Genomic DNA, 18888 nt, shown 5'->3' with positions numbered 1-18888 from the left:
ATGGTGGACTATGGCTTGAGGTTAGTAACAGGTTACGTCTTGACTAGAAAAAACTGTCACATGAACATAAACTTTTATCTTTTTTATTGTTCCGGCTACCTTTGACTTCACGCGGTCGTACAGATCAGCACATTACTGATTTAGAAACCAAGTGCTATAGATGATGAAACGGTAAAGAATAGAAAACTGATTGATTAATGGTAACCAAGAGAGGATATCCTCTCTTGTGGTAACTCACTCTCACAATTAGTATTTATTTTCAAGGTCCTGCAAGACCCTGTGGAGACTCGCTTCGGAAATGGCCTGTTTAGCTGTCGTTTTATTCTCCTACGTATACTCAACCTTGGTTACTGCAGAGGCAAGGTATTAAACTTAAGCTAACTTAAAATGCATATGCACTCTGACCATGCAGTATCCAGTTAATATGGCTGTGTCCATGCCACGACAACAAAGCTTAATGGTGACAGTTCCAATTCTAACAGGATTATCCGACGACCTTTTTCTGTACATTGCCTAGAAATTTGTAAAGCGCGAGAAAGGCTAAAAGTTTAGTGGATAAAATATTCGGAGTTTTCCTACTATCTTACTTGCACGGTTTCCGGATGTTGTGTTTTCCCAATCTTCTTACAAAGCTATTGCTATCATTGTTTTAAAACAAGTCTACCGTGAAAAATCGGCATAAAGACAAAACGTCTCCTAGAATTTTCTTATGAAAGAACCGCTACTTCACGTCCTCGAACTTTCGACCGAACCTATAAGGTAAGCTAAGAGTTTCGGATGAGATGAAATGGCCATCTAAAATTTTCAGACGATCAAAATTTCCCCTAAGACATCCGAACAAATAAATTATTTTTTAGGGCAGCTGCAAATTAACCAAAGAATATAGAAAGCAATTTGAGACACGTTTGATAACAGTTTGGAGACTTCGGTTGTTGGGTGCGCCTGACACCCTGATTCAAGTGAATGGCAAATATAAATACAAGTATGCGTTGGAAACGAAGGAAACCAAGGCTTTTTGAGGATACTCCCTCTTCTTCAGTGGCTTAATCAGACTGCAATGTTGCAGGGTTGCTTTTAAGCCACTGAAGAAGGGGGAGCACCCTTGAAACGTCTGGTTTTCCTTTTTTTTTAACGCATATTTTTATCAATTTTGCCACTCACTCGATGGTTTGTATTGCGATGTTTGTTCAAAATTTTTTGCCCCCTGATTCAAATAGCCAACCAGCGGTAATAAATCCATCACGAGCGTCATATTTTTGTTGCAGCGGAAACCTTTCCCTACTTCAGGTCCTCAAGAAGCACTTGATTGACAGCAACTATGACAAGGGAACACCACCTTACTTTAAAGGTTTGAGCCCATTGGCAGTTTGAGTACTTTAAATCGCGTTACACTAGGACGTCACACGGGTTGGCCTTAGTAGAGGGAGAGAATTTGCGCATGGCAAGAAAAGTACTTTAAAGCTTACTCGAGCTGTTTAAAGTTTGGCTAATTCGACCACGGAGCAGCAAAATGCGAAGGGGAATACTCACTTTCCGAACACAAACGTTAAGGGAGGAGTATAATGGAAACTGGAAGCTACCCAATAATTAGTAAGCTCAAGAAAAGTTCGAGTCACTGGTACACATTTTAAAGAAAGAACATCCCATGTCTTAAAAATTGAAAACGCGAATTATAGTTTATCGCGCTATTTGACTGACGCCATATGAAAAGAACGCAAAACAAAAAGGAGATCTAGAAGTGCCTTAGTTTGTTAATATATCGACAATTAATTTCCTTTCAGTGAATTCCACGTTAATCGATCTTGACGTCTATATTGACACATTTGGTAAAGTGGAAGAAGTAAATATGGTAGGTTATTTAATTATTTTATTGTTCAGAGGGACTCAGTGTGAGCCTTTAAAATTTCAGCGCACTTTTACTGAATGGAAAGGTCTGCCTGAGAAGCCTCTCCTGCATGTATCACCCTCCAGGGGTTTCTTCTTTTCTATAAGTTATATTTGCATGTGCGCCACCAAACGGTACGCTTTTTCTACCCAACTATTTTGATGTGAACTGAATAACGTTTCGTGCTTCCTGAAGCCAGAGTTTGGAATAAGGTGTTTATTTTGTATCCTTGGTCTGTCGAGAACAGCAGATTAAAGAGACGTCTGGCTGAAGCAGTTATACCGTTAGAGATCCGGCAACAACGAACCATTGAGTTATATTTATGCGTTGTATGGACCTCTGTATTCAAAGGTTTAGGGATCGAAAAGTCTCATATTTTTCTCTGAAATTGGATGGGGTGGGGGGAGGGCAGGAAGACTGTCTCAACCCCACCTGTAACGAATTTTCCAGGAGTAACCCCTAGGTACTGCTCTTTTATAAGTAAATTTATTTCAAACTGCTGTAATACTACGTACAGTAAAAATGATATTTCAATACCTGATTCAAAACTGAAATAAGAACACAAGCAGCCATGACAAAAATGGTAATCCAACGCATTTTTTTGAAAAATTGGAATAGAAATGCAATGAACTACGAGCAAAAGTCACGAGGGCTCTCGCGTCTTCATGACGTGTCTCTAGCTTATGAATACTCACGCAGTACTTCTCCAAATAGGCTACTCTTAGGTTAGTTTATATACAGCTATTTCGAGAAAGGTTGTCGCAAAAAAATGTGCACGCGACAATCCCGAAAGGTAATATGGGATACTTGATCAATACAAGTGACTTTGTAGCTTGGCACTCGCAAACATGTCCATGGCCTCTCCTTCCATTCTATCAACTTTCTTTGAAGAACAGTGAACTCAAAACCACCCACAATAACTTTCTGGATTGTCGCGTGCACTTTTTCCGACAGCCTTTCTCGAAATAGCTGTATATAAATACCTTAACCCTCTATCAAGTCCACCCTCTCAAATAGCCTCCCTCCCTATAAGCCTCCTTTTCCGTGGAGAAAGTTATCAACCCCCCTTTTAAAGTCCCTCTCCTCCCCTTTTATTCTTTAATGATAGACTGTATTTATCAATCATGACTGTAGAAGACTTCACGTCCTGTGCACAGACGCCCCCGCTCCTCAGAAAAAATTAAGGAGAGAGACGTCTGTGAATGGCCGTCGTTAACTCAAAATTCACGCTAACTCGAACTAAATTTCCTTTCACCTGGTCAAATTTCTACAAAATTTACCCCCATAACTCGAATTCTTGTTCTTATGACTCCCCTCGGACGCCATTTAAGGCATTAGCTCGCGGTTGTGTAATCAGTAAAAACACTAATGTAACACGACTGCGCGTTTTATCGTAATAAATCACGTAATCATGTCACCGTTTTATCGATGAAATAAGTAATTTTGCACTCAATAGTGTACACCCAGTGAAGTTCTAAAAAATCACATAGCAAATTGAAGATTCAATGGACCCCGATAACTCGAATCCCCACTAACTCGAACTGTTTCCCTTCAGGGTGCGAGTTACCGGGGCTCTACAGTGTAAATTCAACGCCAACTTTTTCTCCAACAGGAAATAGGAGCATACGTATACTTTCGTCAACAATGGACGGATCCCCGCATCGCAAACGTCATTAATTCGACAGTTTGGATGAAGGGAGAAGATATTATGATGCTGTGGAAACCTGATACTGCATGTTATAATTCCCGCGGTGAAACGAATCTGGACAAAGAGGACAAACACATACATTCCGTTATGAAGTTGTTCCCAAATGGCACTGTATACTACTCAAGAAAGTAAGCTTCTTCTTACGTTCGTGATTACAGCCAGGCGCGGATCCACCCCAGTGTCCACCGTTTTACGGAAATCGGTCGAGTCATAATAAACATATTCTTAAATAGAACTTTCCAAGTTGAAATCTGGAAAATGGGGTGGACAAATGTTTTCTTTTTACCAATTTCCGTGCATTAGATGCTCCCTCAATAAATCAGAATCCCGGGAAAGGGAACTTTAGGGAGTTAAAATCCAAAAAAAAAAAAAAAAAACCAGGGGGATGCATGCCCCCCGGGCTTCCCATGAAACTTGTTCCGTCGGCCCCTTGTTTAGGAAATTGGTCACCATTTATCCGAGATCCGCGCCTGACAGCAGAACCAGGCAGTAGAACCGGTTAATTTTGTTCAAAAGTGAAAAAATATCAGTTTTCAATGTGTGTGTGTGTGTGTGTGTGTGTGTGTGTGTGTGTGTGTGGGGGTACTCTAGGGAAGTTTAGGTAGGGGTGTGTCGCGTGTCGCGCGGGAGGCCTTCAAACTGTTACACTGTTTAAGACAAAAATTACTCATTTTACTTCAGCGAAACCCCATTAATACGGACACTGAGGGGGCCATAGAAATTGTCGGTATTAACAGGGTACATTTTTCAGTCTTTAAGTATATGAATGGATGGGGATTTCACTAGTTAAAGTATAAACAAAAGGGTGGGGAAGAGAAATGTTTCATCATTTGGTCTGTAAAACTCCCAAAAGGCCTGACAGATGCATTTTATGGCTGTGAGAAAGTCGAGAAAGCGTGTGATTTATTGAGATGTTGTTGACAGTGCATCTACAGCAGTTTAAACGGATGCAAATTTCTAAACCCTGTAAACCGCGGCTACGTATATGAAAGGGATACCGTTCAGATTTTAACCCTGACTTAGGAAATTTCCTTAATTCTCCTTCTACAGCACTCACTTGGTGGCCGCCTGTGACATGAACCTGCGTAACTTTCCAATCGATACTCAAAATTGCACCTTTACTTTTGGAAGCTGTAAGTATGCTTCATTTTGTTCAATAAATTAAAATTCTCCTTAATTAATGGGCCCTTTGCTGAGTACGGTCACATGGCACAAAAAGAAAAAACCACCTTGCTGGATGGAAAACGGCGCAGTGGATCCTTGAAAAGAAAGGCAGTTAACTTTTTGAATGATGTAATGTCTTTGCTTTTCTTGCCCTTCTGCGCCATTTTGGTGTTTTTTTTATCATGTGACCGTATTCTGAAAAAGTGGTATAAGGCACGGACCATTTAATTTCAGTTGACGAGGGGGGTCAGAGATTTTGGGCAATTTCTCTTCTGATTTTCCATCGGCTGTTTTCGCGCCACAACCGGTGAACTTCTGCCTGTTCTTATCGAGTACTTGTTTGCAAGGAAGCTCTTGGTTTCTTTTGTTTACTAATATTCTTATCAATTTATTATCAGACGGTTTTCCGAACAACGCCGTAGACTACCGATGGCATAGAAACGGTGTTTTCATAGCCCGCCATACAATGGCCCAGTTCACGGTCATCTCTTCTCAAGTATCCAGCAGAGTTCTAAAGTTTGATGTTGGTACGTTTTTAATGTTTAATTTTCATTGTCACCCTTCATTCAATAGGCTCGTTTTGGCCTCGTTACTTTCTGTTTCGGAATTACGCACGAGGTGCGTCTAAACGGCAAAACAATTCCAGTTCCAAAATTCTTTAGGTTCGAATAAAACCATCGGAAAAATATCTGCTAGTATATTTTAAAAAAACTTAGGATCGTTCTCTCTTGGGATCGTCTGATGTTTCGTTCTCTAGTGTTCACTCAAAACTGTGGAGAACAAGATGCGGCCCATCCCGGTATCAAGCTTACTCATGATAGATGAAACTCTCTTTCAATGTTGCCATGGCTGTTTTTCCTAATTCGCCTTTATAGGGTTTACTTTTATGGAAATAGAAACAATAAGTTCATGAAAATGGCCAACGGTACCAGCTAACGGCGTGTTGAGAGACCAGAGATATTCATTTCAATGAATCAAAATGTAAACATTCCGTGAGCTCCGCTGAAAAATCTGCTCAATTATTGCAATATTTTTATATGCTTTGTAAGTCAGTCATGCACTTTTTAATCTTTGCCTCAGGTCTCTTTACCTTGTTGGATATGTCATTTCTCTTGCAAAGGAGCTTGGGATACTACCTGATTCAACTGTATCTTCCGTGTATTTTCCTGGTCATGCTCAGTTGGCTCGTTTTTTGGATGAGTCCTGAGAGCGGAGGGGACAGACTCACCGTTGGCATCACCTGTATTCTTACAATCGTCTTTCTGCTGGGCTACGTTAACGGCATGCTGCCTAAGGTTTTGACTTCTTTTTTTGACTGTTTTCAGTTTCTTTTATCCTCATTTGCTTGCGAGCAAGCTCTCCATTTGATATGGCGAGCAACGCGAGTCCTGGGAACACTGCCTCGCACGCGCGTCTCCTTTCGCGTGCTACTCTCGCGTGACTTCTCGCGACTCCCACAGATAGAGAGCTTGCTCACAGGCTATATCCTCTTTGACGGTGATTTCGTCGCCATGTGATTAAAAGTGCACATTTCGAGAAACCACTTCTTTTCCGCGTCAGAAGCGCGCGCTCATTTTTCGCCACCTCCAACCAAGTGGGTTTTTTCCAGTAATTCTTTCGTGGAGAGTAAGGCGCAGCTAAAAGGGATAAAAAGATTCCGATTGAGATTTTGTCAGGCAAAGTTTAAACAAATAACTGTAGATGCTTCTGATCTTTCTGCTTCCGGTTAGTAGGAAGGTATTTTTATGGCGAGTCCTTCCGCGATGTTTGAGCTGTTTTGAAAAGAGTGAGCAAAGGGCTTTTTCTCTCTCTAGGAGGGAGAGGCCTTTAGTTTCTCTCTTGTTTTTCCTTGAAATTAGGTATTTGCATCAATTTAATTATTACACCGATGATAATGCGACCCGATCACCCGCCCCTGGGCTGCTTCAAGAGTGAATGTAATTTAATCATAGCGCCAAATAACCGATTATTCGTATACTAAGTCGATGCAGTCTGCACCCACCCTGAGAAGTAGATGTACTAACACTAGTAAAGAAAATGACAACCATCAGTTCTAACCCGCTTAATTTTTAGGTGAGCTATGTTAAAGGAGTTGACTGGTATCTCATAACGTCATTTCTGTTCATTTTCCTCTCGTTGGTTGAGTGTGTTGTGGTAGAGAAGCTGGAATCTTCAGCCAGTAAAGAAAGAGCATCCAAGGAAAGCGGTCAGGAAAACGAAGACCTGGTAATAAAAGTCTTTTGTGGCACACTGGTTAAATTTCGCCAAAAAAGCACTTTGATGCTTTTAACTTAAGAAACATGAGAGCTAACCTTTGAGCTGGTTGGGGAGCGAGAGACGAATGAGCAGTAAAGCAGAACTTCTAAATGTAAATGTAACGAGAAACCCTAGACTTTGAAAAAAGTCCTTCTTCGGATTTCATATGGACCTCTCGCAACTTCGTCGCTCGTGGTCGGCCGCTTCGCGGCCAAACGAGGCTCGCTCCGCTCGCCAAGAGGTCGACTTGTAGCAAGTCTACGAGAAACCCCAGCAAGCGAGGAAGATTGAGGAAGTCTATTCCTCACGGCCGGGCAAACAGAAAGAGACAATTCCCCACCCTCGAGCTCCTAATCAACCTCATATACGTTTTTTTGCCGGTACATCTTTTTGAACTGTACAAACGCAAAACGAGACGTTTTCACAACTTTTATAAACGTTTTTCAGAGTTTATTGAAAGAAGGATAATGGCTGTCATAATGCAGTAAAATAATGAAAACGAAAACGGAGATGAAAAACTCTTTAAAAAGCGCCTCCTTGATAGAACACTTCATAAGAACACTGGACCCAATCTCTGTTTATCTATATATATCAAAACCCTTGTATACATTTTCATATAAGTTTTCTTATCATTAAAGCTAGGCTGAAAAAATATTTCTGTCCTTCTTTTCCAGAAATATAATCCATTCGAGTACGCATCATACGCTCATTCGTTTCCTATTTTAAAACAAACCTTTAGATACAGACTTTAATTTTGATAAGTTATTCCTCTCCAACTACTCTCCGACAAATTCCTGCGTTTTCCTTGAAAATACGTAGTCTTGAGGTCCGCGGCCATCGTGTAAACCGCGCGAAAAATATAACGTACTACGCAAAATCAAAGAGACGATTTTTTTATTTGCCCCACCGCCCTACCCTTTGGACAGGACCGCTTCAAACAATTCCCAACCCCCGGGCTCGAAGGCTGGACTTGTCCCGGGGGTTGCCCGGGGGGGGGGTATGGTAACGGGTCAAATTGAACCATGCATAACGAACCGAGTGAAGGTAAAGGAATGGTGGTTAACGAGAGGTGGTCCTATACGTCGTAGGTTCAACTTTAGGCCATGCAGTATTGCATTCGGTATTATCTTCTCATAGAGAAAAACTTGTGTATATTTGTCCCCAGAGTGCTTCCCAGCAGCCGTCCAAAGAGAAGAAAGAGCAGCCTACTCTTCACGGAAATGTTCCTGAAATCTTTTGCAGGTAAGGCACCTTTTTTTTTTGTATCGACATAACATAGACATTTGTAGTGAGAAAAGGGAAACAACAGGTTACCGTGCGCGACTGTCGGGGCTTTATCTGGCGGCTCACTAACCCGCTGCGTGATCAACGATTCTTTTTTTTCGAATTGTGTATGTTATATGTAATTTAATTATTTTTCCTTCATTTATATGTAAAAACGGCAAAAAAATAAAAAGAATCAACAAACAATAAACGATAACTGAAGATAATTTATACAACAGGATAAATTATAGTTAATGTGATAACCATAAACCCGCCCTTACCAGTAATGGAACCAGCTCACTTCCGGCATGCGACCCCTGTCACACTGTTTGTTTCGCTCAGCCAATTAGATGCCAGCTATCACGTGTACAGTTGATGCCTATATTTTCGCGCCTAGCTCAGCAAAATAGCACTTCATATTCTTCTTTTCGTGGGACAAAATCAAAAAAGGGCAAAAATGAATTAGTTTAGTGTATCAGTCTTCAGTCTAATCTAAGGCTAAGTTCACACCATACCGGAGAGCTTTTGCGCAGCCGCACCAAATTCATATCATATAGGGTTTCTGTTCACACATAAGAACGTTTGTCGCTGCGCGATTTCTGTAACGGAGCGAAGCTGCGTCGCACCGATCTCAAAAGTGGGGAGTCATATATCGAATATAGTGTGAACGTAACCTTAGTTACTAAACAAAAGAAAGTTTTCCATATAAGCTTCAGGTAGAACCTTATTCCCAAGCTGTTTTATGTGCAAGTGGGAGTTACAGTCGAAGTGAGAAAACCTTACGGCTCTCAGCTAGAAAATAGGCTGCACAAATTTTGTATATGTTAGACTGTTTATACCCTATTTGATCTCAACAACTGAAAAAAAAGGAACAGGACAAATAGCGCGTCCTAGCGCCAAGCGCGAGGAGTCTTTCAGTTTGCGCCTTTAATCTAGCAACGAGAGAAAAATAATCCTTACTTTGAGAAATGAGTCATACAGTATTGCACACGTGGGCTTCAGAATTACGATCATGCTCACTAACTTACTTACTTACTTTTAAGTTAAAACTACTTCCCTTCTTGAATACGTACTTATTTCACTTACTTCACTTGCTTAGTGTCTTACTTAGTACTTACTTTCTTACCTTCTTACTTACTTGCTTACTTACAATTCAATAGCATAGTGATTAGTTATACAATAAAATAGAAGAATGTGAACAGTCTAGTTTGTTTTATATTTGTTCTTCGGGCTTTGTTACCAACAGAAAAGACGGTTTGTCGAAGATATCAGATGGTTCTCGCGTGAAACCTAAAAGAGTACAAGTACTTCCAGTGGCAAGTGAAACACCAGCTTATAATCATTATGAAAAGGGATGGCTTTCTCAGATCAAGAGCAAATTCTTACCTGTTGGTGAGAAACGGAAAGCGAAACCGCTGAGCCGTGCCCAAAAGATCGATATGGCCTCCCGAGTATTGTTTCCCTTTTTGTACGTTGTGTATAACACTGTATACTGGTATATTTACTTGAATGGCGTTGAAATTCTAGCATGAGACGTTTGCATATATATCATTCTTGTCATTATTTACATGTATAACAGCTACATCAGAAATTACCAGAAGCAGTATTGGGCAAACAAAGCTAATACAGAGCAAGGAATTGTCTACGAGGTCCGGGTTGAGACCCTTGTTTTACTCTTTCATATTATACTTATGACCAAAAGGGGTTAATTTCAAGTCTCAACTTTCATTTTTACCTTTCATTCAATGCCCTCGTTTGGACATAATGCATTCAACACTCAGTATAAAAGGGATAATGCCTTTCGTTTTCTTTGACTGAGAAGATGGTACCCCTTTCATAAAACTACAGAAAGATTTTACTAAATGGATCAGCAGTCATTAAGGGTACGGTCAGGATACATGTTTTGCAACATTGCTACAAAACGAGTTGAAAAGCGATATTGTGTATTTTCCCGCTCATTAATCAAACCTGTCTTGCAACAAATCAGATCATTGGAGGTAGTTCTACAATTTGTAACAAAACTTTTGTCGCCCGTTTTACCGGCTCAAGACAAATTCTTTTTGCAGCAATTGACGTAATTCCCGTGTAGGGAGTAACTCCCGCGAAATTTTGTCCAGTCAGAAGCCAGTATTGATTTGTTGCACGACAGGTTTGATTCGTGGATGGTAAAGCGCACAACATAGCTTTTCAACTCGTTTTGCAGCAATGTGGCAAAAAAACGTTGCACGTTTCCGTTGTCCGTTTTACTGCAGTTTAAATGCGTCTCTTCGTGACACTTCCAAAGACTCAAGTACCAAATGTTAGTTTTTTCTACATTCTCAGCTTGTAAAATTCCCATCCCCGCTCTGTTTACACGAGTTGTTGTCTTTTGAACTAAACGTAAATGTAGTTTTGCAGTATATGCAGGTGTATCCTCTGTTACCCATTTTATGGTACAACTGGCGTAATCAATCAATCGGGAGGATTAAAGCGAACTTAAATTTAAGGGGAGTTATGCACGTTGTTCAATTCCCCTGGGAACAACCTTGGCAACAGCAAAGACGAGTACACACAGGTTTACATAAACATTTTATACTCATTTTAAAAATTTGGGAAAAAGTCTGTCCAGGCTAATGTACTAACGTTCTTTGCAAATTAAATTATAAAAGTTACAATCATAAACTCACAATAATATTTGGATATTGAAATTACAAAATATTCCAAATTTAAATCTAGCTGAAAATATACAAATTCATTCATCACATATTTTTCTTTAAGTTACGCAAGTGACTTTTAGAGTACTTGTCTTCCTTAGCTCTCCAGACTTCTTTTAGGGGGGTTTTAAATGAGTAACATTTTATAGTAATTTGATCTTCTTTCTGTTCAGTCTGTTCGAAACAAGGATTGTTTGCCAAACTCATTCGTTTACATTATACAATACTGCCCCTCTTTTTTGATTCAACAGGCTTAAAGCAAGCCATAACCAAAGAAACGATCATTTGTACTTGTTTGCAGCGTCTTTACACTAACGGTCTGTGCCCTCGACTTTTCGCTGCGACTCGTCGTTTAGTGCGCGACAAGCTTTAGGTAAAAGGCATTTTGCACGGCTGAGTTGACGTTTCGCTAAAACGTCCGTGTAAAACATCTATCAGATTAGAGCTAGCCCACAAAGCTACTGGTACTGCGTTCACAATCGCCACTAGAATGTGTCTTCCCCATCTTGTGCACCAAACGGCCATGACGGGCATGTTTTGATAACGAGTCTCAACTGCCAGGGATAAGCTGGTGAACACCCATTCAATCGCAAGGGAAACTGTGGTATGTATTGCAAATGACTGGACTAAAGTTTTGAAGGGCTCTTCACCTGTGTAGACAAATTGATACAAGTAGAGGCACCCATTGACCGACACTATAGCAGTCGATTCGTATACCATACCCATAATAGCGATATCAGCCGTTAGTCTCTCACGACGAGCAGTACGAAAACTTTTCCATGGAACCACTGCTCTTTTACACAGCACGTAACAAATATGATCAATGAGAACCATCGTGCTTCGTTCAATGACTTCTGCAGCGCCGTGAATTATTCCCAGAATGGCGATGGAGCGTAAACTATCAAGTTCCGCTTGCAAGACTCGAAAAACGATAGCTGAGCCACAGTACAGAGGCGACAATAAGACATAAGAATACCCCGGGTGAGTGATATTATACAACTTCTGTACACACAAACGCGAGGCTACTTTGAGAAAAACTCCAATGAGGGGGGCGAAGACCGCAATTAACAATTTTTTCTCCGCAGTTTCTCTGTTGTATATGGGATATACCACGGACGTGACAAGAACGAATACCAGAAAAATAACACAGCTTGGTACAACTATTTTAAAGAACAAAGCTAATTTCTTTTGAGCACTTGTGCAGAAGGTATTCGTTAAAACACAAACTTGAAAGCTTTGATTGAGAAGAAACAAAGCATTAAGTGGAATTTTCAAGGGAAAAGTAATGCGAGAATGCGATAACCCACTAGCCTGGAGAGCAACACGATAACTTGTGTCCAAAGAATAAGTCAGAACGCAAATCAACAGCAACTTTCCTCTCACACCGGTTAATTGAAATGGACGGAATAGAAACTGCACAAGTGCAAAGAACCAAATGTATAAAAAACCGCAAGACACTACATCAGAGATTGATCTTAACCATTGTATTTGTATTGAGGTTGAGTTCATGGGCTGGAACTCACAATTCTGCACAGTTTTAAATGAGAGATAAGTAACCATGATGTATATTGTTCCTACGAAGATAGCCGTTACAACTGAAATCAAGGCTCCCGTGTACATTGATTTACAAACTGTTCGAAGAGCAGATGGTCTCAAACGTTTCCAGGCCATGGTGCGGTTCTGGTCATATTTCTCCTCCTGATCGTTTTCCTCCAATGAACACGCATTGATGACTCTTACGCTCAGTCGCCCTCTCGTCAGATAGTTTAAGCTTGCAGGTTCTCCATCGCTGTATTCTTGGTAAATAAATTCTTCTACAGGATGACGGTACCATTCCCGTCCGGTGCTTTCCAAAGGAGTGTAGCCAAATGATTCTGCTGTAAATTCAGGTTCGTCTGGATCAAAATGGTCGGCAACTCCACGGGTGAAACTGAACAGGATGTGACCAAACACCTCTAACAGTGCACTGCTGCTCATCTCTGGGGGTACTCTCTTACATTTACTGTAATGGGAATATCACATGGTCAGATAGTTAAGACTTTGGACCTGTTCTAGAAAAAAAAGAGAGATGAATTTACGACTCTGCTCCAGACAATGTTCATAAAAAGAGGCCTAGGAATCCTCATCCTGTGACCGGCTCAGTGATATACGACGAGGGGAGCATTGTTTCTCACCTAAGCTTGTTAAAAAATATAGTCAGAGATTATCGGGGAAAAATCAACCCTGTTCCAGAGTAAATATGAAGTAAAATATACCCCAGTTCTTCAAGGTTTTAGGGAAAAGTTATATATCTCGGAAAAATTGTGCAAATCTCGTTCCTGAATGAACCGTTTTGGACTTACATACGGTCTTCACTTATAGGCCCTTTGCAGCCTTGTTAGCCAATTAGGGTGATATTTCGTACTTGGATTTGTGAAAAGGTGGCTCTTTCGCCCTTTTGTACCTCAACAGGAACTTAAAGCAACGACTACGGAAGCGTCTAGTTCGGTGACCGGGAAGAAATTTTTCCCCCACGCGTCAATGCTTCACGATAGCAAATGACTTCGCTTTTTATCGCCGTCGTGGTACTTTTAACTCCCTACTTGAGGCATACAGGAAAAAATTACCGTACTAAACGTTTCTATAGTCATTGCTTGAACTCCCTAATGACTCAAATTAGCCATAATATAAAATAAGAGTGCCGCCCTAATGGTTTGTCTCTTATCTCCTAGCTATCTCCTTAATTTTCCCTTTCTTTTCCTTCTGTCACGGTCAGCTGTGCAGTGAGATCTTCGTTTTCAATTGTCGTTATTTCAATCAAAGGGCTGCAATTTCGCTGGCTACGTTTTCTAAAATCCAACTAGACCCTGAAGCCTTCAGTTAATACAACTTATTTGCCACCTCCTACATCCTTATACACCCTCGTATTTTTCACATATATAAGACGTGATGATCCTGATCCAGTGGGGTCCAGTTTTCAGATTAATTATTTCATGCAGGGAATGAATAATTGTTAAGTATTGTGAAATCACATTTAACTCCTAGTATGGTAAGTGCACGATATACCAAGTGATGTAAGTCTCGAGTGATGTCACAACACTGTTTCCCTGCTCTTAAACAATAACATATAAACTTCACACAATAGAACGACACAAGATTGTATACATTAACTTAGTATATCGAGCATCAACCCCCCTAGTACTTACTCAAGTCCCATAAACACACTGACACCAAAAACAAGCAGTAAGAGAGAGAAGTTCACGAAGAGTACTTCTAGCAACGTAAGCAGTTTAAGGATTCATCTACACTAAGCTTAAGGTGCAAATATATAAATCACTTTCCAACATCATAAAACTGAACGTCTTCAGATTCACTGGGAATAATATAATGCATCGGATGCAAGAAGGAAGTAGCTCAAGGTTCATGAATTTTAACAAAAAGCCATAAAAATATCAACAACATTTCGTTTTCCGAAATTAAACATTTGTCGGTCTATATTTGAGCCGTAGTTGATGAACTGAGACGAACAGAGGCTGTTACTTTTGTTAAAATTTGATGAATTGTTACTTCAAAAATAACACCATGATCTTCCTGTTAAGATCACGGAAAAGACTTCAAGAGTTTTAAAACACAAATGGTACCGCATTCAGGTACCAATGGTACCGGTATGGATTCCGGTACCAGTGGTGCCGGACTCACAACACAAGACACGGGATGTTCCAGTTTGTTATTTGTTCTTCTGCCCAGTCAAGAACTATTGTTTTTTCTTCACAAATGGTAGGCCCTCCGACTCAGTTTTCTAGTAAAATGATCGCCCATCCTTAAAAAGACTGCGCATGCTTTAAGGACTCTGAGCTTAAGCAGCGACGGCTGTGACTGTAACTGAAAAGAGAAGACACGGAAGGTTTGAAAATCGCATTTTAATTACCAAAAATCCTGATAATTTAGCGAATTTCTTTAAGAATTATCGCGGATTTGAGAGGCTCAGTATCTCAGAGAAGAAAAGCAGTGTTCACCCTTTACATGTATCCTGATGCACGTGGCAGTAGGGCTTAATTAAAATCACTTGGCTGCTAGCCTGCAATGTAGGCATATTTTTAGGGTGGGCGGAAGTTACCTCTCTGTGTACGTGTTGCCGTGGCCGCCATCTTTGATTTTACCACTGAGAAAGCTTGGAGAGGGCAGAAATAGCAACCCTTGGGTCAACCTCGTCCCCAGGGTTTTCCCCGCCTATCTGATTTTTTTTAGGGAAAGCCCCGGGGACGAGGTTGACCTTGGGTAAGGCTGGTTAGAGCAAAAGAAGGAGGAATGGTAATAGGGGGGAGCGAACAAGAAAATCTCTGGTTGTTTACCATTTACAGTGGTAAACCGGTCGGTTAAAGGGTTGGGTAAACGGTCAGAAAAATTCAGGACTGGTGAATTTCGTCCCGGAACCGCGTTTAGCATTTGCACAAATCAATTCCATTTACCGAGAAACGGCCTCGAATGCCTGAAACTAGCTAAAGTATCAAAGATGGCTTTGAAGGAAATGAAACACAAATTTCCATTTGGAACCTTCACTGTGGAAATGAAGGACTACCTCTTCAGACCGGCGTTAAAATTCTCCTGGAAATTTTCCACCGAACTGACCGAATATTAAGTCGTGTTCTATTTTTTTTCCAACCGGATTTTCCGGAAACTTCTTATTAATGGTAAACAACCTCTCTCTCTTCTCCCTTCCGGTTTTACAGTGATATGATGATCCCCACGTTTTGAACATCCCCATTCCCAAAACCGTGGTGATACGGGCATTTCCTGTAACCCTAACCCTAATTCTAACCCAAATCGCTAAGATAATATGAAAAGGGGATGCCCATATCACCAGGGTTTTGAGAACTGGGATGCCCAAAAAGAGGGGATGCCCATATTACTGTAAAACCGGCCCTTTCGATTCCTTTCCAGGCCCCTTTCACTAGCCCCAACTCCTCTACTTTCTTGCAATTCAACATGACGGTTACAGGGAGCAAAAATATACGCGCACCCGAAAAAAAACGTCTGCTACTTGGCGGCCGCCCCCCTCCCCACTTTTTTTTCCAATCCACTTCTCGTTGTCTGGGATGGAACCGAAGCGAGCTTTGGTATACATATAGTCCTTACTTCGCAGCCAATTATTCAAGCCTGCAGGAAACTTTCTTACATTATAACTATTTAAGTTTCAGGAAATGAATAACTACGTACGGTCTTCGATCTGTTTAAATTCAAGGATATGAGGATAACACTATCGAGTATTCCATTCAAGAAAAACTCTCACATTTCGCCTTGTTCTCCTTTTGGCTTTTAGGGGGAAGTTAATTCTAAACAAATGTGCAAAAACCTTAACCAGATAGCGTGTTGTCGGTTATTTTGTTTGAATGTGTGGCGCTCTCCCTGTTGTCCCCGTCTTTGGTCTATACCGCTCACCCTGAGGAAGAAAATATGAATTATGAAATAATTCTAAGTGAACATGCGCGTTACGGGTTTCTGTCATGCTACACGCGTATTCGCTTCTGTCGATTCCCGGAAAGCCGCTGACTTTGGAAAGGAGGCTGTTTATATCGATTGCTCCTTTGTTGAGGTGGATTAAGATTACTGTTGATGGACCAGCTAAACGACCTTGGCTACTAAAGTCAAGAAGTTAATTAATTGAGAGTTACCTGAAAAGTCAGTTTTGCCAGTAAGTGTACATGTTAGTAACGCGCGAAGCAGTAGCTGTGTAGCCTCTCTTTTGTTCTTAATTAGTAAGGAAAAAAGAGTTCTGCGGGTGAGATTGAAGCTCATTAGTTTTGAATCCTATGCCAATCCCTCATGTAGAGTTTGCAGACAACCTGCTTGACTGGAAATCTGCAAGGATCTTTGCATTTAAGCATTACTGATTAATTGTGTAAAACAAAGTAACGTACAGCAGTTTCCCATTGCCTTTATTCAGAGGATTTTTCAAGTATGTAGGTCCTGAAGATAAATTTCCTCCTAAGTTCCTCAATCATGTACACTTTATTTTGGCTTAAATATCACAGTGTTTGAAAACCAAGAAAAAACACTCCTTGTACAATACTTTAATCCTTACGTAAACGGAATCTTACACGGTTGAGTTGATTTCTCCCTAAAACGTCCATGTAAAATGCCCATGAGGTTAGTGCTAGTCCACAGTGCCATTGGTACCGCGTTTACAACTGCTACTACAATGTGTCGCTTCCATCTTCTTCGCCAAATAGCCATTACAGCCATGTTCTGATACCGAGTCTCAATCGCTAGAGAAATGCTGGTGAACACCCACTCAATCGCGAGCGAAACTGCAGTGTGAACTGCAAATAACTGAAGTAAATTAACGAATGGCTCTTTCCTTAGGTATATAAATTGATACAAGTACAGGTATCCATTCACAGACACTATAGCAGTTGACTCAAACAACATGCTCATGATAGCGATATCAGACATTAGTCTTTCACGACGAGGAGTACGAAAGCTTCCCCAGGGAGCTAATCTTTTTTCTAACATCGTATGTACAATGTGATCAAGCAAAACGATGGTGCTTCGTTCAATGACTTCTGCAGCGCCGTGAACTATTCCAAGAATAGCGATGTCTAGTAAGCTTCCAAGATCCGCTTGCAAAATTCGAAAAACGATCGCTGCGCCACAATACAACGGCGACAAAAAGACGTATGAATAACCCGGATGTGTGATGTTATATAACTTCTGAACGCAAATACGAGAAGTAAGTTTAACAAAAACACCGGCCAGGGGAGCGAATATCGCAATCAACAGTTTGCCATTTGCGTTTTCGTCATTATATGCTGGATAAATTAAGGAGGCTACAAGGAAAAACGTCAGGAAACAAAAGCAACTTGGTACTACCATTTGGAAGAACAAGGCCATCTTCTGCTTCGAGTTTGTGCAGAAGCAGTTCGTTAAAACATACGTTTGTAGACATTGATTGATAAGGAAGCAAGTGTTGAGAGGAACTTTTTGTAAATTTGAAATGTTGGAGTGAGATACACCAAGAGCTTGGAGGGCTACGCGATAAATTGTGTCCAAAGAATACGAAAGAACACAAATCAGCAGCAGCTTTCTTTTCACTCCCATCAACTGAAACGGACGAAAAAGAAACTGCAAAAGTACAAAGAACCAAATATACAGAAAACTACAAGAAACAACATCGGACATTGATCTTATCCACTGAATTTGTATTAAAGTTGAGTTCATGGGGTGGAACTCACAATTTTGCACAGTCCTAAATGATAGATAAGTAACCATCATGTAGATTGTTCCTATGAAGATAGCGGTTACAATCGAAATCAACGCACCAATGTACATTGATTTACAAACTGTGCAGATTACGGACGGTCTCAGTCGCTTCCAAGCCATGCCTCTGTCACTATCTTGCCGACCTTGAGTTTCTTCGTTTTCTTCTGGTGAGCATGCGTCAATCACTTTAATATCGAGACTTCTGGAGGTTAAATAGGTTAGGCTTATGGCTTCTCTGTCGCTGTATTCTTGGTAAATAAGTTCATCAACAGGATGACAATACCACTCTCGTCCTGTACTTTCCAGGGGACTGTAACCAAATGATTCGACCGTGAATTCAGGTTCATCTGGATTGTAGTATTCGGTTACGCCTCGTGTTAAACTATTTAAGATATGACCAAACACCTCTAACAAGGTACCAAAGGTCATTTTGCGAACGTCAAGGATAAATCAGAAGTATTACCGCTGAAATAAGTCTCTAGTTGTACAAGCTTAAAGTGAAATGTTAAAGCAGAGGTGGTGATACATCATGAATCATACTCATCAAATCTAAGAAATGTAAACCGAAACAGTCAAGGGTATCAGAGAGCGCATGGTTGAGATAACGTGATACTTATCGACAAGGAAGAATTTCGTTTTCAATATGAATGATAAAGAGCTCCGATGACTTTCAGTTTGCG

The 18888-nt window shown here is 40.7% G+C and overlaps 3 protein-coding genes across 3 annotated transcripts; 1 reads left to right on the top strand and 2 right to left on the bottom strand.

The window, feature by feature from the left end:
• On the top strand, positions 1–9926 carry LOC140941876 (gamma-aminobutyric acid receptor subunit alpha-6-like). The gene is made up of 10 exons (XM_073390881.1): positions 1–20; positions 1266–1348; positions 1782–1849; positions 3498–3721; positions 4644–4726; positions 5156–5284; positions 5838–6052; positions 6831–6983; positions 8179–8255; positions 9523–9926. Exons 1-10 carry the CDS (start codon positions 1–3, stop codon positions 9806–9808), a joined length of 1338 nt encoding a protein of 445 aa, XP_073246982.1. The 3' UTR covers positions 9809–9926.
• Positions 9927–11303: 1377 nt separating this feature from the next.
• On the bottom strand, positions 11304–12946 carry LOC140942362 (uncharacterized). Its single transcript, XM_073391317.1, has one exon. The coding sequence runs from the start codon at positions 12944–12946 to the stop codon at positions 11339–11341; it is 1608 nt and encodes a 535-aa protein (XP_073247418.1). The 3' UTR covers positions 11304–11338.
• Positions 12947–16947: 4001 nt separating this feature from the next.
• On the bottom strand, positions 16948–18722 carry LOC140941432 (uncharacterized). Its single transcript, XM_073390431.1, has one exon. It carries the CDS (start codon positions 18635–18637, stop codon positions 17027–17029), a length of 1611 nt encoding a protein of 536 aa, XP_073246532.1. The 5' UTR covers positions 18638–18722; the 3' UTR covers positions 16948–17026.
• Positions 18723–18888: the final 166 nt, after the last annotated feature.

The sequence above is a fragment of the Porites lutea genome, chromosome 6, assembly GCF_958299795.1.
Source record: "Porites lutea chromosome 6, jaPorLute2.1, whole genome shotgun sequence".
In the NCBI taxonomy this organism is placed as follows: domain Eukaryota; kingdom Metazoa; phylum Cnidaria; class Anthozoa; order Scleractinia; family Poritidae; genus Porites; species Porites lutea.
The sequence above is the reverse complement of the archived record's forward strand: the minus strand, read 5'-3'. Positions and strand labels throughout refer to the sequence as shown.

Coding starts and splice junctions, on each gene's coding strand:
- LOC140941432 (XM_073390431.1), bottom strand. CDS start 18,637: ATGACCTTTGGTACCTTGTTAGAGGTGTTTGGTCATATCTTAAATAGT.
- LOC140941876 (XM_073390881.1), top strand. CDS start 1: ATGGTGGACTATGGCTTGAG. Junction 1,349..1,781: donor AACACCACCTTACTTTAAAG/GTTTGAGCCCAT, acceptor ATTTCCTTTCAG/TGAATTCCACGTTAATCGAT. Junction 3,722..4,643: donor ACTGTATACTACTCAAGAAA/GTAAGCTTCTTC, acceptor CTCCTTCTACAG/CACTCACTTGGTGGCCGCCT.
- LOC140942362 (XM_073391317.1), bottom strand. CDS start 12,946: ATGAGCAGCAGTGCACTGTTAGAGGTGTTTGGTCACATCCTGTTCAGT.